At 37.5% G+C, this 18,402-nt stretch overlaps 1 protein-coding gene across 1 annotated transcript in view; it reads left to right on the forward strand.

The window, feature by feature from the left end:
- The window catches only part of SLC13A1 (solute carrier family 13 member 1), an 86,493-nt gene that overhangs the window by 40,239 nt on the left and 27,852 nt on the right, over positions 1-18,402 (forward strand). Inside the window, exon 7 of the mRNA XM_049893137.1 lies at positions 14,679-14,833. Coding sequence (XP_049749094.1) covers positions 14,679-14,833 — 155 coding nt within the window. The remainder of the gene's footprint in view (positions 1-14,678; positions 14,834-18,402) is intronic.

Genomic DNA, 18,402 nt, shown 5'->3' on the forward strand with positions numbered 1-18,402 from the left:
GGATAAGGAAGAGGCATTCTAATAAGAGAATACTACTAATTCAAAGACCCAAATGTATACGGAGCAAAGATTTTTAAAGAACTATCTTCAAGGGCTACAGCTGCCAACCAAAAGGTCGGCAGTTCGAATCCACCAGGCATTCCTTGGAAAATCTGAGGCAGCTCTACTCTGTCCTATAGGATCGCTATGAGTCAGAATTGACTCAAGGGCAATGGGTTTAGTTTGGTTTATCTTTGGTAGAGGTGAACCTTTGTGGTAAGTGAAACTGGCTGGATAGGTTATGTCAAGTTAAAAATGGCTCTTCAGAATTAAGTCCACTGATGGAGGTAGGGAGAGGTGGTGGTAAAACAAAGCATAGACTAGTGGTTGCCTGGGCAATTGAACGTGGCTTGTGTGGCACTCAGGAGACTGTGAAAAAGAGCCCAGCTGTGGCCCATATTAAGGAGACTACCACCCTGCCCAAGAACATAGAGCAGAGAAAATCATCATGGCTGTGTTGGTTCTTCAAGCAGCGGAAGAGAATGGGAGCTTAAACCCTCCTGGTAGCATTATCCCAAAGGAGGCTGAAATATTACTAGAGAAGAAAAGGAACAGGGAGAGTAAAGGAAGATCCCCCAAAAGACACTGACAGTTATATGGAGAAATAGATTTGTCAGGTTCCAGTGGGGCAACTGGGAGACCAGTCATCACTCTTACTGTTTCCATGAGCAATGAATGGCAAGTACCCAAAAACGTAGAGACCAAAGGAGGAATCAAGTTGCAAGTTCTTTCCCTCCCCAAGAAGCACTAGTACTACTCAAAAAGATTCTCCAAATTTTCACACTGGCTCAATTTCTAAACCTCCAGGCATCTTCAAATGAAGGGAATTAGAAAATCAGTATGCATTTAATGAAAGGCCTGAGATAATTGTTTTCCATTCATTTTGTATAATTTTGTAATTCCCCAAAGGAAAGATATCCATTAGTAAATTGCATCTTGCTTTTAATCGGGTGTTGTTTACTTTGGGAGTGAAAATCCTTATTGTTGAAAATCAGATTCTACTGTGAAACATTAAAGAAACATAAAAAGACCAGACATAATGGTCTGACTGAGACTAGAAGGATCCCGGTGGTCATGGCCCCCAGACCTTCTGTTGGCTCAGGACAAGAACCATTCCCAAAGCCAATTCTTCAGACAGGGATTGGGCTGAACAATGGGATGGAGAGGGATGCTTGTGAGGAGTGAGCTTCTTGCATCAGGTGGACACTTGAGACTATGTTGGCATCTCCTGTCTGGAGGGGAGATGAGAGGGTAGAGGGAATTAGAAGCTGATGAAATGGACACGAAAAGAGAGAGTGGAGGGAGGGAATGGGCTGTCTCCTTAGGGGGAGAGCAATTGAGAGTATGTAGCAAGGTGTATATACGTTTTTGTGTGAAAGACTGACTTGATTTGTAAACTTTCACTTAAAGCACAATAAAATTTTTTTAAAAAGACAAAGAAAGAAAGAAAAGCAGATTCTACCAGCCATCACTATTCAATGTTATCCCAGACTTCAAAGAGTCATGTAAATACAGTAAGAAACACTGTTCATAGTATTAGGAACTAGGGGCATTAGTTCTTCCAAGTGAGGACATATTAGTTCTAGAATCTCTGGTCCCTAGATTAAATATGGAAAAGTTATTTTATATTAGATCAAGTAAGTGCTACAAATAAATGTTGTTTCTCCAAGATTACCCTTCCCTTATCCTAGACAGGGTGAAACTGGGTAGCTGCTGCCAAGTCAGTCCGGACTCATGGTGACTTCATGCACAAAGGGATCAGACTATTGTGATCCACAGGGTTTTCACTGAGTTTTCGGTAGCAGATCACCAGGCCCTTCTTCCTAGCCTGTTTTAGTCTAATTGTTCAGCATCACAGCACTATGGAAGCCTTCACTGAGAGACAGTGGTGGCTGCGCTGGAGGTGCATTGGCTAGGAATTTTACCCGTTCTCCTACATGGGAGGCGAGGATTCCGACACTGCCCCCAAGCTGCTCAGTCGTCACCTCACGCAACTTTGGAGTCTCTTCATCAAGCAAATCGCATGATTTATAGACAGTGCAAATAGAGAGGTGAGCAGAAAGAGAAGAGTCTTTTGGAATCAAAACAGCAAACTACAAGCATGACCTCATTCCAGAATTCAATTTTTATTCCAGCCCAAGCCTCAGCTCCATTAACGGCTATATTTTGCTGTGTGTGTTTCCACAAAACATTTTGTGCTTCAAGAAATTATTGACTGTTGGTTATCTTTTCTCCTATGTATCCTTCATTTGATGACTCACCATACTGTAGCTCTTCGTGTTTTATTGAAATATTATCTAGCAAATAGCATAAGCTCAGCCATGTTGGGAGCATCTGTACTTTCTTTTAACTGTACAGTAAATCTCCTACCTACATAACTTATTTGAATACTGTATTGTGTTTCTTGAAATCTTTAGCAATGATTTTCTATGAATCTCTCAACAATATTGCCTAAGAACTGTATTTTACTTTGTCCTCAATTTCTTTTACATTTTTACTGTAAAATATTTTGTATGTATGCAAGTATAGAAAATCTAACTGAAATTTTTTAATAATAACAAAATGAGCATTTTATATCATACTCTTGCTTAAAATATAGGACATTACAAGTTCCTTAGATCTCCCCGAGAGCCGTTCCCTGATTCTATCTTCCTCTCACAGTCACCTACCCCCCTTGCTGAGACTGATGAATCCACCAAACTGTTGTGCTTGCTTTAGCTTTTTGTAGATACCGTGCAGGCTAAGGAGGATCCCTTGTATAGTTTGCTAATAGTGTATTTTTGTTGCTATTATAAATGGATGCTATTATCTTACATGCTTCCCACATCATTTTGAAATTTTAATTTCCTTTAAGTTATTAATGTGTTGATTTAAATTAATTGACTTTACACCATTTAAACAACATTGCATATGACCGATTTAATGATGGTCTCTTACTTTTTATATACATACATACCTTGATTTGATATGCTAACATTTTATTTAGAATTTTGCACCTATGTTCATGAATGAGATTGGCTTATTTTCCTTTTTTGTTATGAGTTTTTCTAGTTCTGATACCAAGGCTTTTTGAACCATTGAAGGTTGAGTAAGATTGGGATTATTTAGTCCATGGATTTGTGGTAGAAGTCAACTCTAAAGCTCTTTGGGCTTGGTGCTTTCTTTGTGGAAATACCGTTTAAAAACTCATTCTATTATTTCCCTAGGCTTCAGAGTATGAAGGTTTTCTTTTTGTGGTAAACTCTCAGTTTTTGTTCGATAAAAAAAAAAAAAAATAGGTCTTTATAATTCTTGAAATGTATTTCTGTGGTTATAGAATTTCTGACTGACCATTATGTTTTCCTTCGCATTTTGAGATAGATTTGTCTTGTCTCTTGGCTTTCGTTTTTGCTGTTGAGAAGTCAGTTGTGTGTCAATTTACCATTTCTTTGTAGGCAGTCTTTTCTTTGTGATTGCTTTAAAGATTTCTACTTGTGTGTGTATGTGAATGTGTGTGCGTTCTAGAGTTTCACTTTGATATACCTAGGTGTGTATTTCTACCGAATCTGAGTATTGTTCTTTCCCGACAGTTCTTGAGAATTCTCATCCATTATTCCTCAATATTCAATTGCCCCTTCCTAGTTCTCTTTATTCTCCTTCTAGGTCTCAATTAAACACATCTTAAACTTTCTCACTCTGTCTTTCAGGCTTCTTAGCATCTCTTTTTTTATTTTCCTTGTCTGTGTCCTGCTGGAGTGCATCCTGAATAATCTCTTCAAATCTACCTTCTAATTCATTAATTCTCACTTCAACTATGTCTCTTCTGTTGTTTAACCCATCCAGCAAGATATTTTTTTAATATCAATTATTTAAATTTTAATTTCTGTAAATTATATTTATCTCTTTTAAACATTTGCTTGGTAACTTTTATAGTCTGTTATTCCTTACGTATATATTTTTCACGCCTGTCTGATTTGTTAGTCTTAAATAGATTTACTTATTTCATACTCTGTACTTAATAATCCCGGTGTCTGAAAACCTTGTGAAACTTTCTTTTTTGGCTTTCTGATGGTTTTTACTTTTTTTTACTTTTCCTTATTTTCTTTCGTGTTTTTAAAAATTGACATTGTAATTTTCCTCAAAATTTCCATGGGAATTCTTTAAGTCCTGAGTTGCAGCTGCCTATAGGTTTGGTTTGATGTTTGGGAAGCTTTAAACTACATTGTTGTTTTTCTGTTAACACATACGTATTTAAAAAAAAAAAAATCATGATTAGGAATTTTTCAGGGAAGCTTATGTTTCTCTTTTATTTAGCATGATATTTCCTCCTGTTTACTTCTGCCAAGGATACCAGCTTTATGAATGTTTTTCTATTTGATTTCCCACACAGGTGGACCCTAGGTATTATCCTCCATCTCACATTTTCTTTGCAGCAGAAGAAACTGAAATCCTCAGGTCAAAAGTTGCCCTGTTACTCAAATTCTAAGATTTAATAAAGATTCCTTACTTTTTTTTTTTTTAAATCAGTTTAGGTATGCACTTATGAATATGCTTCTTAATATTTTAAACAGTATTTTGCTTATTTTAACAAGATGTATGATTTCTCATACTGATATAGAGAAATCTGCTATATTATCTATATAATATTTCAGTAATTTTTACCACTATAAAAAGAACAAGATTGTCCCCCTGAAACTATCTTAGCTATCTAGTGCTGCTGTAATAAAAAATAACACAAGTGGGCAACTTTAAAGAATACAAATTAATTTCCTCACAGTTTTGGAAGCTAGGATTTCTAAATCCGGGGTTGGCTCTAGCGGAAGGTCCTTCTTTGTCTCCTTCAGCTTCTAGTAGCTGCCAGCAATCCTTGGCATTCCTGGGCTTGTAGATTCACCTGTTTCCATCTTCACATGGTATCTCCGCTCTGTGTGTGTCTCTCTACATCTTTTTCCCTTTTTATAAGGTACCACTCAGAAGGCATTATGTTTAGGTCCTGCCCTACTGCAGTATGACCTCATTAACAATGAAAGAAAACCCCTCTTTTCAAACAGGGTCATATGTACAGATATAAGGGTTAGGACTTCAACATAACTTTTTGTGGGACACAATGCAGTCCATAAAAATGGCATACTTATTTTCATGTGTTGCTTTTCATAAGAAATTACATAGACAGTTTCTAAATATTTAACATTTACCAGTACCAGTACCAGTTTTGTGAAATAAATTCTGGTTTAACCATGACTTCAAACATTGCTGAAAAAAGTAGAGTTTTTTTGAAGAGTTTTCATGTATTGAATACCAGCTTTCAAATAGCTTTCTATTTATCATACTATACTGTATAAACTAATATCTCAAGGCACAGCCTGCACCGTGGTTATTAACTATACCAAAGCGGGGGGGAATCCATTGCCATCAAGCTGATTCCAACTCTTAGTGACCCTATAGCACAAAGTAGAACTGCCCCATAGGGTTTCCAAGGCTGTAATCATTACAGAAACAGACTGCCACACCTTTCTTCCTCAGAGTGGTTGGTGAGGTCGAATCACCAATTTTTTGGTTAGCAGCCAACCACTTAACCACTGTGCCACCACGGCGCCTTTTTATTAACTATAAACCCACTGCCGTTGAGTTGATTCCGACTCATGGTGACTCTGTAGGAATAGAACTGCCCCGTAGGGTTTCCAAAGAGCAGCTGGTGGATTCGAACTGCCAGGCTTTTGGTTAGCAGCCATAGCTCTTAATCACTGTACCACCAGGGCTCCTTTTATTAAACTATAGTGGATATAAAACATATTATAACATGTTTCAAGGAGTCTTGTTGATAATTCCAATTTTCTTGTCTACTCCTTTGAGTTGTTCAGGTTATAACTGATTAGATCTTCACTCGATCATCATGAAGAACTCATACCAGGAATAGGGGAAAGATCCCTCTAGTGTTTTCCTATTGCTCACTTATGTGTTATCTTCATTCTGTATGTAGTTTCTCCACAGGAATCGTTTGGTTACAGAAATCATTTTAACTCTCATGCACCTTATGAGAGGGCCAGTTTAATTAAAAATAAATAACATAATCTTTTGTCCATTTAACCAAGCACATGTAAACTCAATATGCCAAGAGCAAACAAAGTAGCCAAGGCCCCACTGTCAACACCTCTGTAAACTGTGGGGCTTCTCCTGTACTCTGGGAATACATTTCTGTCTATGTCATCCACCAACATACAGGCCAGGAAGATACCAAGGTCAATCTGTGCATTAATTATTGCCAAAAAAAAAAAAACTGTTGTCGAGTCAATTCAACTCATAGTGACTCTATGGGACAGAGTCGGACTACCCCACGTGGTTTCTATGCAGCGCCTGGTGGATTTGAACTACTGACCTCTTGGTTAGCAGCCATAGCTCTTAACCACTATGCTACCAGGGTTTCTGCATTAATTATTAGTAAGGATTAATTTATTTCTTATTAGGTAAAAAGATAAATATTGGATCTTCTCTCAGATGTGGCAGATTGAATAGGTCCCTATCCCTCCACTTGACCCTGAATTTCTATTCAAACAACAACAAATAGACTGTTTAAATCATAAATCTACAATTTTATAAATATTAAGAAAGGAATTGACTACAAAATCTTTTTGGAAGCTGGAAAGCAAGAGGATGAGTGCAAAATGACTCAGACATTTCACAAAAGCTGAATCCTAAACCAGCTGTTTGGAAAGCCAATAAACAATCCACTTTACATAGCAGGAGCCCTGAAAGTTTTTAAAATGATGAAAAGTGGGAATGAGTGAAACAGTTTAAGAAGTAGTTAAATTCCCAAATTTTCATGCCCAGTTCCACATGGATACAATTGCCCTTCCTCCACCACATAGAAATGTATTCTGTAGACATGGTAAAACAGTGGGTAAGGAGAACCAGCATAGTTCAGGTTTGGGGGGAGGTGTCACAAGGAAAACAGGAGGGAGTATTGCATGAAGCATACCTACTGAAAGTTGAGAACCCTACCTTCTACTTTTACTAGCCTTGGTACCTAGGCCAATACCCTGCAGGCAGGATCAGAAGATTATTCCTGGTGAATGCAATCAGCACAGAGAAAAGATGTAAACATATTGACACCAGAGTTTTCTTGAAAAAATGACCCAATCAGATGACATTACAGTGAAGTTCACAGTCAACCCCAAATCCCAAAACACATGTGCTCGGTTACCAGCCAGATTTTCACTGCCTTAAATATGAGCAGATAGCTAAAATTTACTGGACATCTGGAGAAAGCCTCAGACATGAAAGAGAGGTCTAAAAAGACAAAAACAACTTACAGGAAACAGAGACTGTGCCAGATGACAAAAACACAAGAAAAGAAACTATCACTAAGATATTCAGAGAGAGAATCAAAGAAACTGCAACCACAAAATAAAATAGAAGATAAAAATATAAAATATATGAATATGAAATATAAAATATAAATATGTAAATTTTAAAGTATATAAACATGGAACAATATAAAAATATAAGTGGTAAATTTACTAGACAAAATAGGAAGAAAAAGACAAGAAAATAATAGGAGTTTCAGAAAGAGAGAATAAATGGAAGGATACATCCAAAAAACTAAAAAAATTTTTCATAATGGAAGAATGTATTTTTCAAAATAAAAAGCCCTACTGAGTGTCAGCACAGTAGATACAAACAGACCCTGACAGACAGGGACCTATCTATGGAAAATAGCACCTAGAGCAAAAAAAAAAAAAAAAAATTTTTTTTTTTTTAATAATAAAAAGCCCTACTGAGTGTCAGCACAGTAGATACAAACAGACTCCCACAGACAGGGACCTGTCTATGGAAAATAGCACCTAGGGCAGTTAGTGTTAAATTGCTGAATGATCTCTCACAGCTGACAATGGAAACGTTGATAGCCAACAGAAACTGCTCGTTGGTGCCCCACCTCAAGCAAACGGTGCCCAGGGCACATGTCCTACCTTCTATACCTTAGTTATGCTTCTGCCTACAGGGCACATCATTGTGAGATTCCAAAATACTGAGGATAAGGAGAAGACCTTAAAAGCTTCCAGAAAGGGGGAAAAACTGATTTCTTAAAAAGAACAGACAATATGAATGTCTGCATACTTCTTCATAGCAATACTGGAAATTCAGAGACAATAGAAAATGTCTTCAAAATTCTGAGTAGCATTTATTTCCAACCCATAATTCAATACCTAGCCGAATTATCCGTGAGATGATAAAATAGGCTAAAGACTAGAGAGCTCTTTGCAGGCTCAGAGAACAAATGACTGCACTTAGGACAGGAAGGAAGGCCCTGAGGAAATGTCACCAAGACATCAAAATTGTTAGAGTATTTGATGTGGATTAGGTATTCTATCATTTGATTGTTCTGAGAGAAGATTTAAACAGCCTTGGAATATTTCTGGCTGATTTATTGTTAAGTACTTAGAAAACTAAGTAAATGGCGGGGGGGGGACATTTACTAACTCCAGGGGAAAAAGGAACACAGAAAAGGAAAAGTAATTATAGTATGTTATATTGCTCAGCGGAAACCCTGGTGGCGTAGTGGTTAAGTACTATGGCTGCCAACCAAGAGGTCGGCAGTTCGAATCCGCCAGGCGCTCCTTGGAAACTCCGTGGAGCAGTTCTACTCTGTCCTATAGGGTTGCTATGAGTTGGAATCGACTGGACGGCTGTGGGTTTGGTTTTATATTGCTCAGAGGAGTCCTGGTGGTGTAGTGGTTAAGAGCTTGGAGGCTAACTAGAAGGTCAACAGTTCCAATCCACCAGCCACTCTTTGGAAACCCTATGGGGCAGTTCTTCTCTGTCCTGTAGGGTCTCTATGAGTGGGAATTGACTCAACAGTAATTTTTTTTTTTAATTGCTCAGCTGTGAATAGAGCACTAGACAAAGTAGTGAAACACTGAACTGTACTCTAAACAAAATTATGATGTAGTCATAATGGGAGGAGGATGGAGAGTTGGACAGTATGAATGTGTTCAGTGGAGGAAGCTGTGAAAGAAAGCTAAATCCTCATCATCCAACTTAATGGAAAGGTAATTGTAACGCCTACAGATGAGAAATTAAGAGATAGTATCATATGACTATTATTATTAATACATGTGCAAATAAATATCAAAAATGGCTAGAAGTTTTAGAAGTGGTTGTCTTTGCCAAGCATAAAATAGTTGGCAAAAACTAATAATTTTTGCAATTAGCCTTAAAAACTATTTAAATATAAATAGAATCCCTAATGTTTTCATACTATGTCAACCCCAATGGATTATCTTGTATACCCCTTTGGAGGCTACTGGTTTAGCCCATGCTGATTCATGTACGCATTTTTAGCCCTCAAGGTTGGGAATTTGTAACTTGACCCTGAAATCTGCAATCACTGCCACGAGGTGGCAATAGTGAGTTACCTCTGGGCCTGCAGGATTTCTGTTCTGAAACGTCCATTTAGCACCATCAGGGTGAGAATGTCATAGGATTCTACATTTGGCCATGTCCCGGTCAGAATTTTTTCAATTACTTGGGTGATATGGAAACATAGATATAAAGAAGACTTAGAATAACTTGGAATAACTCATGTATGACAGAATTAGGATTCAATAAAAACACAAAAGTTTGGCATTATCAAATGTAATAAAACATAGTCTTAGATGTAGGTTAAAAACTCACATAAGTAAAAAGTGTGCTGGAAGGCAGGGTGGTACAGGGAAGATCATTGAGAGGGAACTCAGATACATGGATTTTGGTTTCAATGCTGCAATGGCCAGTTATGCCACATTTGAGACTCACTTTATTCTTATGAAAATTTTGAATTTGAACCAGATAACCTGTCAATATCTGACTGCTATAATAGTCCTACAGGGTTGCTATGAGTTGGAATCGACTCGACGGCACTGGGTTTTGGGTTTTTTATAATAGTCTATGATTCTTTTATAGTAAAAAATCTTTTATCATTGTTGAAGATATAGAATATCAACAAGGAAGCAAAAACATCTATAATCCCATGATCAAGAAATAACCATTGTTAACATTTTGATGTATTTCATTTCTGCCTTATTTCTATATATGTACATTTTTTTATTTAAAAAGAATTATTGCATAATTATATTTAATTTCACAGAAGTCTCTTTTCATGTAACATACCACAGGCACTTTCTCATGTCCTAATATGTACATAACAACATCCTTTGTTCCCCTTCCCCAAGGAGTTTTCTCTGGCCACTTAATCCCTAACAGTCCCAACCTCACCTCTTTAGACTCTTTGCTCTTCCTCCCTCTTTGCTTGGGAACTCTTTTTCTCTTCCAAACATTTAGAAGAAAATATACACACATACAACACACCTAACAAATCCCTCCTCCTTTTATGGAAAAGCATAGTAATTATTTTGTTGTCTTGATATCTGCAAAAACATGCGGCCTGTGATCTTACTTAAAAAAAAAAAAAACAAACCCATTGCCATCGAGTCAATTCCAACCCATAGCAACTCTATAGAACAGGGTAGAATTGCCCCATAGAGTTTCCAAGGAGCCCCTGGTGGATTTGAACTGCCAGTCTTTTGGTTAGCAGCCTTAGCACTCACCCACTACACCACCAGGGTTTCCACGATCTTACTTACTACACCAAGTGACTTAACCCAATTCCCTCTTGTGCTTAGGGTCAAACTTCTTGGTCTCAGGTTAAAATTACTGTCTGGACAAACATCTGATCTGCTGGGACCCCAGTGTATTTTATAGTTTCTGTACCAATCGTCAGCTTCACTAGTAGTTCCTCCAAGGCTTTCTTAAGAATACTTTTTCTGCTCAATGACTTCTATTGTCCCTCTGCCGTCGAGTTGATTCCAACTCATAGTGACCCCATAGGACAGAGTAGAACTGCCTCTTGTAGAGTTTCCAAGGAGCGCCTGGTGGATTTCAACTGCTGACCTTTTGGTTAGCAGCTGTAGCACTTAACCACTACACCACCAGGGTTTCCTACTGTCCCTCCAGTCTTCAATATTTACCCTCACTTCAGCATCATCACTTCAACAAATTCAACCCAGCAATCATACTATTGAAATGTACTGTCATATATAAAATAAACAACCAAAATATAAAAGTCAAAACAATCAAAATATAAGGTTTCCAAAAGGACATAATGCTTGAGCTGTTTTGAAGGATGAGTAGCAGTTAGATGGATGTAGGGAGGAACAGAGCTCTAGGCAGGGAAAGCAGCATGGCAAAAACACAGGCCCGGAGACAGGAAGGGCAGCATGGAGTTTAGCGTGGCTGAAACAGGAGATGGAGGGAGTGGCTGGAGTCAGGGTCAGATTACCCAGCAAACACAAGCTGACTTGTGCTTACTTACTAATCTGTATTCGTAAATAATCACAAATCGGCCTGTGAGTACCTTGCTTACTGGGTAATCCAGCCCTGCCAGGAAGTGTAAATTTAGAAAGAGGGTTTGATTCTGTAGGAAAGGTGCTGTGGGTCTGGGAGAGAGACAGATGTCAGCAATACCTAGAAACAGAGTCTCTGATGTGGTGAGAACTGTGAAATTGTTCACTGCAGATGATCTAGTAAGCAAAGTAAGCATCATGCTTACCTTGCCTATTGGATAATCTGTCCCTGGCTGGAGTTGATACTGTAGAGGCAGACAAGGGTGAAATCAAGAAAAGATCTGAATACATCTTTAAAGAGCCCAAAGTGGGCAAATCAAAAAAACAAACCAACAAACAAACCAATTGCTGTCGAGTAGATTCTGACTCATAGCGACCTTAGAGGACAGAGTAGCAATGCCTCCATAGAGTTTCCAAGAAGTGCCTCGTGGATTTGAACTTCTGACCTTTTGGTAAGCAGCTGTAGCACTTAACCACGGCACCACCAGGGTTTCCCCCATAGGGCAAGGAGCTAGCAAAAACAATAGAGATGACTGCATAAGCCTCATGTTTCCTAGCTAGATACACAAATGACGCACCCCCATCCCATCTCCAAAACACCTCCCTTAACCTTTAATTTGTATTATCAAGAGGTACTAATATTATCACTTACTGCAAAATTTAAATTTACCCTGAATTTTTTTATAACTTATTTTTCTTGTTGAGAATATACACAGCAGAACGCAGACCAATTCAACAGTTTCTACACATAAAAATAAATGACATTGATTACATTCTTTGCGTTGTGCAACCATCCTCGGCCTCTTTTTCTTAGTTGTTCCTCCCCCATTCACATAAACTCACTGCCCCATAAGTTTCCTATCTGACATTTCAAGTTGCTGTTGCCATTTTAATTTTAAAGATAGATCTTAAAAGAGCTCAATGCTCAAGGCAGACATTCTTTACTAGTTAAGCTAAACTATTGTTTGGCTTTGAGAAAACTTTAGAGGATATTTAAAGATTATCTCAGGGCAATAGTTTCAGGGGTTCATTCAGCCTCCATGGCTCCAGAAAATCTGGATTTCAGGAGAATTTGAAATTCTGTTCTGCGTTTTCCTCCTTTTGATCAGGATTCGTCTATAGAATCTTTAATCAAAACATTCAGTAATTAAATTTACCCTGAATTTTAATGCCTTTATAAATCATCCATGATAATTGCCTTAACATCAATCTGTACAGTACTATTAGTATATGTTTTAAAGGTCATAAAGATATAGGGGGAAAAAAGGCATGGGAAACCCATAAGAGATAAATTATGGTGAATGTATTAACATTTTTATGTTTTGATTATTCTCTGTAGTGTATATTTTAAAGATCATAAAAAATATAGGGGAAAAAAGATGTGGGAAACCCATAAGGAATAAATCATGGTAAATATGTTAATATTTTTATATTTTGATTATTTATTTTATATCTGACAATGCATTTCAATCATTGTTTATATAATGGTTTTTATATATATACACGTATTAAAAAAAACAAACCAAACTCATTGCCATTAAGTCAATTCTGACTCATAGTGACCCTATAGGACAGAGTAGAACTGCACCATAGGATTTCTAAGGAGCACCTGGTGGATTCGAACTGCCAGCCTTTTGGCTAGTTCTTAACCACTACGCCACCAGGATTTCCTTATATATGTACATACATATATATACACATATATATGCATATATTTGCAGTTACATTTTTATATGAAATCTATTTCTCCTTTGTACTTTTGAAAGTTTTAATTCAACAATGAGAAATCATATATACATCATAATTTTAAGTTCCCATACTTATCGATTTAATCATATCCAGATTAAATATCCAAATTATACATCACTTTCTGGTTTATGTTTGGTAAGTCTTTTCTATAGACTTCCTAAAATACATTTCATTAAGTAAAATCACTCAGAAGAGTTTTTAAACATTTTTGCCATTTTATTTATATATCATTTTTTCAGGTGTTCAATAGAAACATATACGAAAAATATAAATTATTTCCATGTAGAAAATATAAGGCAAAGGAGACATTTTAAAATTATGCAAAAAGTAGGTACCTCTAGGGGCTGGCTGTTAAGATAATTAGAAAGTAAAAGGTAAGTTATAATCTAATGCACCTGACCTTTGCCATGCTCAATACCATTCCCACATCCATGATGACTTTGAGTGAGCAGTAAATTTTTGCTTACCATGCTTTCTCAAAAAGATTTTTAGTGCCTGTGTCACAGAGTGCTTGCTTATTTGTATGAAATAGGACAATACTTCTATTCGTACATTTTTAAATACATCTGGATTTTTTTTTAAGTGTGTAGAATATGTCAGACATAGGCAAGAATTGCTGCAAGATCTGTAAGGAGGCTAAACCAGGCCAGAGAGAATGGTGACTCAGACGAGACTGGTTGCAGTGGAAATGGAGAAAACTGAATAGAGTCCAGTCATATTTAGTTAGACAAAATTGACAGGGTTTGGTGGTGAGGAAGAGAATGTTTTCAAGGAGGACAGGCAATGTAGTAGCTAGGACTATGAGCTCTTAAGCAAGACTACCACATTTTTACACAAGTAACGTGTGCATTCTACATTTGCTTGCCAACCTCACTTTCCCCCACAAAGTATTTTCATAAGTGCCACTATGCCAATTTTTTTACGTTGCTGTAAAAAAATTAGCGTAGCATACTCACAAAAATGCCTCGTGGGGCAGAGCGTAGTTAGCAAACAAACGTAGAAGGCACATATTATTTGCATAAAAAGATGGTACATGGTTTCAAAATCCAAATCTGTTTCATGATCTTGGACAATTCACTTAACCACTCTGTATCTCGTGTTTTCATCTGTCAAATGGGGATAATAATAGTACCAACCTCATTGTGTTGCAAGAATTGAGTTTTAAAGAGTGACCTTTACATACTAAGCCCTCTGCAAATGTTTGTCATTAGGGTGATGATGATACCATTAGCTTACATAAGTGATAAAGAAGAAGTTTGAGGAAGGAAATATGAGTTTGGTTTCCAGCATTTTGAGTTGGAGTTTTATGTAAGACATTGAATTTATGTTGAACAGGCACTTGGATACAAGGGTCTGGAAAGAGACGTCTGGGCTGGAGATAGAAGTTTGCTGGTCTGGTATATCAATATCCATTAAATCAATAAAAAAACATGGGAGATTTCTGAAAGAGAAATGATGGAAAGATATGTGCTCTTAGGGCTTGCTAAGACCAGAGAGAGAGCTGCTCGCATAGTCCGTTTTCTTGTTTAACAGGTCTCAGTCACAGAAGGGAGTAAATACAGAACAAAGAAGGATCATATGATGTGTAAACTTATGTGCTTGTGCATCGCTTACTCTTCTACCATTGGCGGACTGACCACGATCACTGGCACCTCCACCAACTTGATCTTCGCTGAGTATTTCAATACGTAAGTGCAAGCGTTGCGTTGTTGATTTAACAAATGGATAGTGCACAATTTACAGCAATTAATCTTACCTGGTTCAGAGGATCCAAGGATAGAGGTGCTATGTTGAGTTAACTCTTCTGTGTTTCCCATTAGGACATCTACAGGTCTAGGGGCTTTCTCTCTTAAGAGAGTTAAAGATGCAGTAGGTAGTGGGTTGACAAGCAACAGGTGCCAACAGACGTCCCAGGCCAGCTTGGAGGAGGTAACTGATGACTGGTCGTAGGGTTTTCAATGGCTGGTTTTTCAGAAGTAGATCTCCAGACCTTTCTTTGAGGCACACCTGTGGGTGGACCGGAATTTTCAACCTTTTGGTTATCAGCTGAATGCGTTAACCATTTGTACCACCCAGGGACTCCTCTGGGGTCTGGAAGTGGAAAAAGGAGCACCACAGTGGAACTACTCCCTTAGAGTATTCCATTATTTCCATTATTTATTCGAAGCATTCAGCCTAGGCATAAGTGTAAAGGTTATGATCATGAGGCCAAACTCCTTTGTGTTGTTTACTTTCCTACTACTGAAGGAAAAGAAAAAATACAGAGTTTAGTTTTTTCATATTTCTATTTTTCTAAATGAACCGCCCCTCCAGGCAAAAATTTTGAAAAGTCCCTCTTGAGGCAAACAAATCTTACAGGCTGCTTTCTCTCTAGTGGGTAGGGAGAACACTAGCCTGGTTTTCAAGGTGAGAGCCACAGATGGTGGAAAATGAAGTTGAGTTTGGGAGTATTGTTCTGAGCTGAATATAAGTAGTGTTTCTACGTATCCTTAGGATGAACAGAATAACTTAGATCATCCTGTAAACCAAGTCTACTAAATCGATGGGAAATATGCTTAAGCTTTTTCCCTGTTATTTGATGTTCCACCTGAAGAAAACAGACTTTTTTTTTTTTTTTTAATGAACAGCAATACTCACGGTAGAGGCTCTGGGACCTGATAAAGCACTTTTTCATTCCTCCAGTTCTGTTTATTCCCTAGCATTTCTTATTTATCATTTGTCACTCTCTAGTTACTGAATTATGTAAGCTAAGCTTTAAATCTCTTCAAGGTAGATAAAAGTTATTCTCAAGTTGCTATTGATAACTCTAGGGCTCAGGAAAATCGGCACGTTTTCAAACAAAACTGTAGAAAACTTTACAAATCTAGAGTTTTGAACACCTATTCTTATTTGCTTTTTAAAAGCCTTTGTATCATGGTCTTTTTTTCCTAAGGATGCCATAACAAAATGTCACAAAATGGGTGACGTTAAAGACAGAAATTTCATTTCTTGAAATTCTGGAGACTAGAAGTCAAATCAGGGCACTGGCTGTGTTGATTCCTTCTGCGGGCTTCCAGAGAGGAGCTGTTTCTATGCTTCTGTCCTAGCTTCTGGTAGCTGCAGTGATCCTTGGCGTTCCTTTGCTGATTGTAGGCTTCTTCACTTGGTTTCTTTCCCCTGCACATCATTTTCTCTGTGTTCTCCCTTTTACAAGATACCATGCAAAAGGGATTAGGACTAACACCCACGCTACTTCTATATGACTTAACTGATAATAACTTCAAAAGAAATACCCTATTCTCCAACAGAGCTTAGAACTTAACCAGATTTTTGGGGGGAGACACAATTCAGTATGTAACAATCACTAAGGAACCATCCTAAAGGAGAAGAAAGAATGAGCTATACTACATATATTTGGCTTATATTGATGTGTCTAGCATGAAGTATTTATTTATGTGGTTACTTTTTTTTTGTAGGTAAATCTGGATAATTACTATTATTTTTAATTTTATTTATTTTGTTGTTGTTTAGAATACACACAGAAAAAATACACCAATTCAACAGTTTCTACATGTACAATTTAGTGACATTGATTACACTCTTCAAGTTGTACAACCATTCTCACCCTGTTTTCTGAGTTGTTCCTCCCTCATTCATGTAAACTCACTGCCCCTTAAAGTTCCTATCTCCACTTTCAAGTTGCTGTTGTCAGTTTGATTCTGTGTAGATAGTTCCTGAAAGAGCATAACACTCAAGATACGCATTTTTTTTTTTTTTTTTTTTACTAGTTAAGCTAAACTATTGTTTGGTTTTAAGAAGACTTCAGGGTTTCGGGTTTAAAGATTATCTCAGGGCAATAGTTTCAGGGATTCATCCAGCCTCCATGGCTCCAAAAGTCTGGAGTCCATGACAATTTGAAATTCTGTTCTGCATTGCCACCCTTTTGATCAAGATCCCTCAATAACATCCTTGATCAAAATGTTCAGTCATGGTAATGGGGTACCATCCAGTTCTTCTGGTCTCATGGCAAAGGAGCCAGTTGTTCATGGAAGCAATTAGCCACATATTCTCTTTCTTCCTTCTATTCCTGACTCTCTTTCCTCCTCTGTTGCTCCAGGTGAATAGAGACCCATTGTTGTACCTGGGATGGCCACTTTTAAGCTTTTAAGACCCCCCCCTCCAGGCACTACTCAATGAACTAGGAGGTAGAACAGAAGCACTGAACATTTTAATAGGCCAATTAACTGGGATGTCCTGTGAAACCATAACCCTAAACCTCCAAACGAAGGAACCAAATCCCATGAGGTGTTTGGTTGTACATAAGCAACCTCAGCAGCTACTCCCTTTTTTTTTTTTGTCATTGTTGTAGATATATCTACCACACAATTTTTGCCAGTTTTAACTTTTTACAGGTGTACAACTTACTGACAGCAACTACAATAATCAGCTGTGCAACCCTACCTTTAATCAAAGTGATTTTTTCCATCACCCTTAACCACCCTCTTCCTTCTCCCTCCTGCCCCTGGTAACAACTAATAAATTTTGGTCTCTGCACGTTTGCCTTTTCTTATCTTTTTATGTAAGTGAGGTAGTACAATATTTGTCCTTTTGTGATCAGCTTATTTTGCTTAGCATAATATCTCCAAGCTCCATCCATATTTCCTACTGGCTGAGTAGTATTCTGTTGTGCGTATGTGCTACATTTTGTTTATTCATTCATCGTTGATGGGCATTAGGCCGTTTCCACCTTTTAGCTATTGTGGATAGTGCTGCCCTGAAAACTGGTATACAAGTCTCTTTTTGAGTCTCTGTTTTCAAGTCTTAAGAGTGGAATTGCTGGGTCATATGGTAGTTATATTTTTAGTTTGTTGATGAACTGTATGTGGTCATTTTTCAATGACAAAATACAAGGCATGATTTAAACCAGCATTGAAACCCTATCATTTCTCTAAAATTCTATACATTATATGATTTCAAAAATAATAAAAACATGTTAATGGTGTTTTTGTTACTTCTCTATATTTTCCCTTTTTTCCAGTTTTCTAACTTTGTCTTTGTGTTGCCGATTTAAGAAAAAAAAAATAAAGACAACTGTTTCTCAAATTTCCTGTTATTTTTACATAGTCATAAAATGGGTAACTATAAAAATTTTCAAGAAGCCCTGGTGTTGTACTGGTTAAAGCGTTCAGCTGCTAACGGAAATGTCAGCAGTTCCAACCCACCAGCTGCTCCGCAGGAGAAAGATGTGGCAGTCTGCTTCCGTAAAAATTTACAGCTT

The sequence above is a fragment of the Elephas maximus genome, chromosome 8, assembly GCF_024166365.1.
Source record: "Elephas maximus indicus isolate mEleMax1 chromosome 8, mEleMax1 primary haplotype, whole genome shotgun sequence".
Taxonomy (NCBI): domain Eukaryota; kingdom Metazoa; phylum Chordata; class Mammalia; order Proboscidea; family Elephantidae; genus Elephas; species Elephas maximus.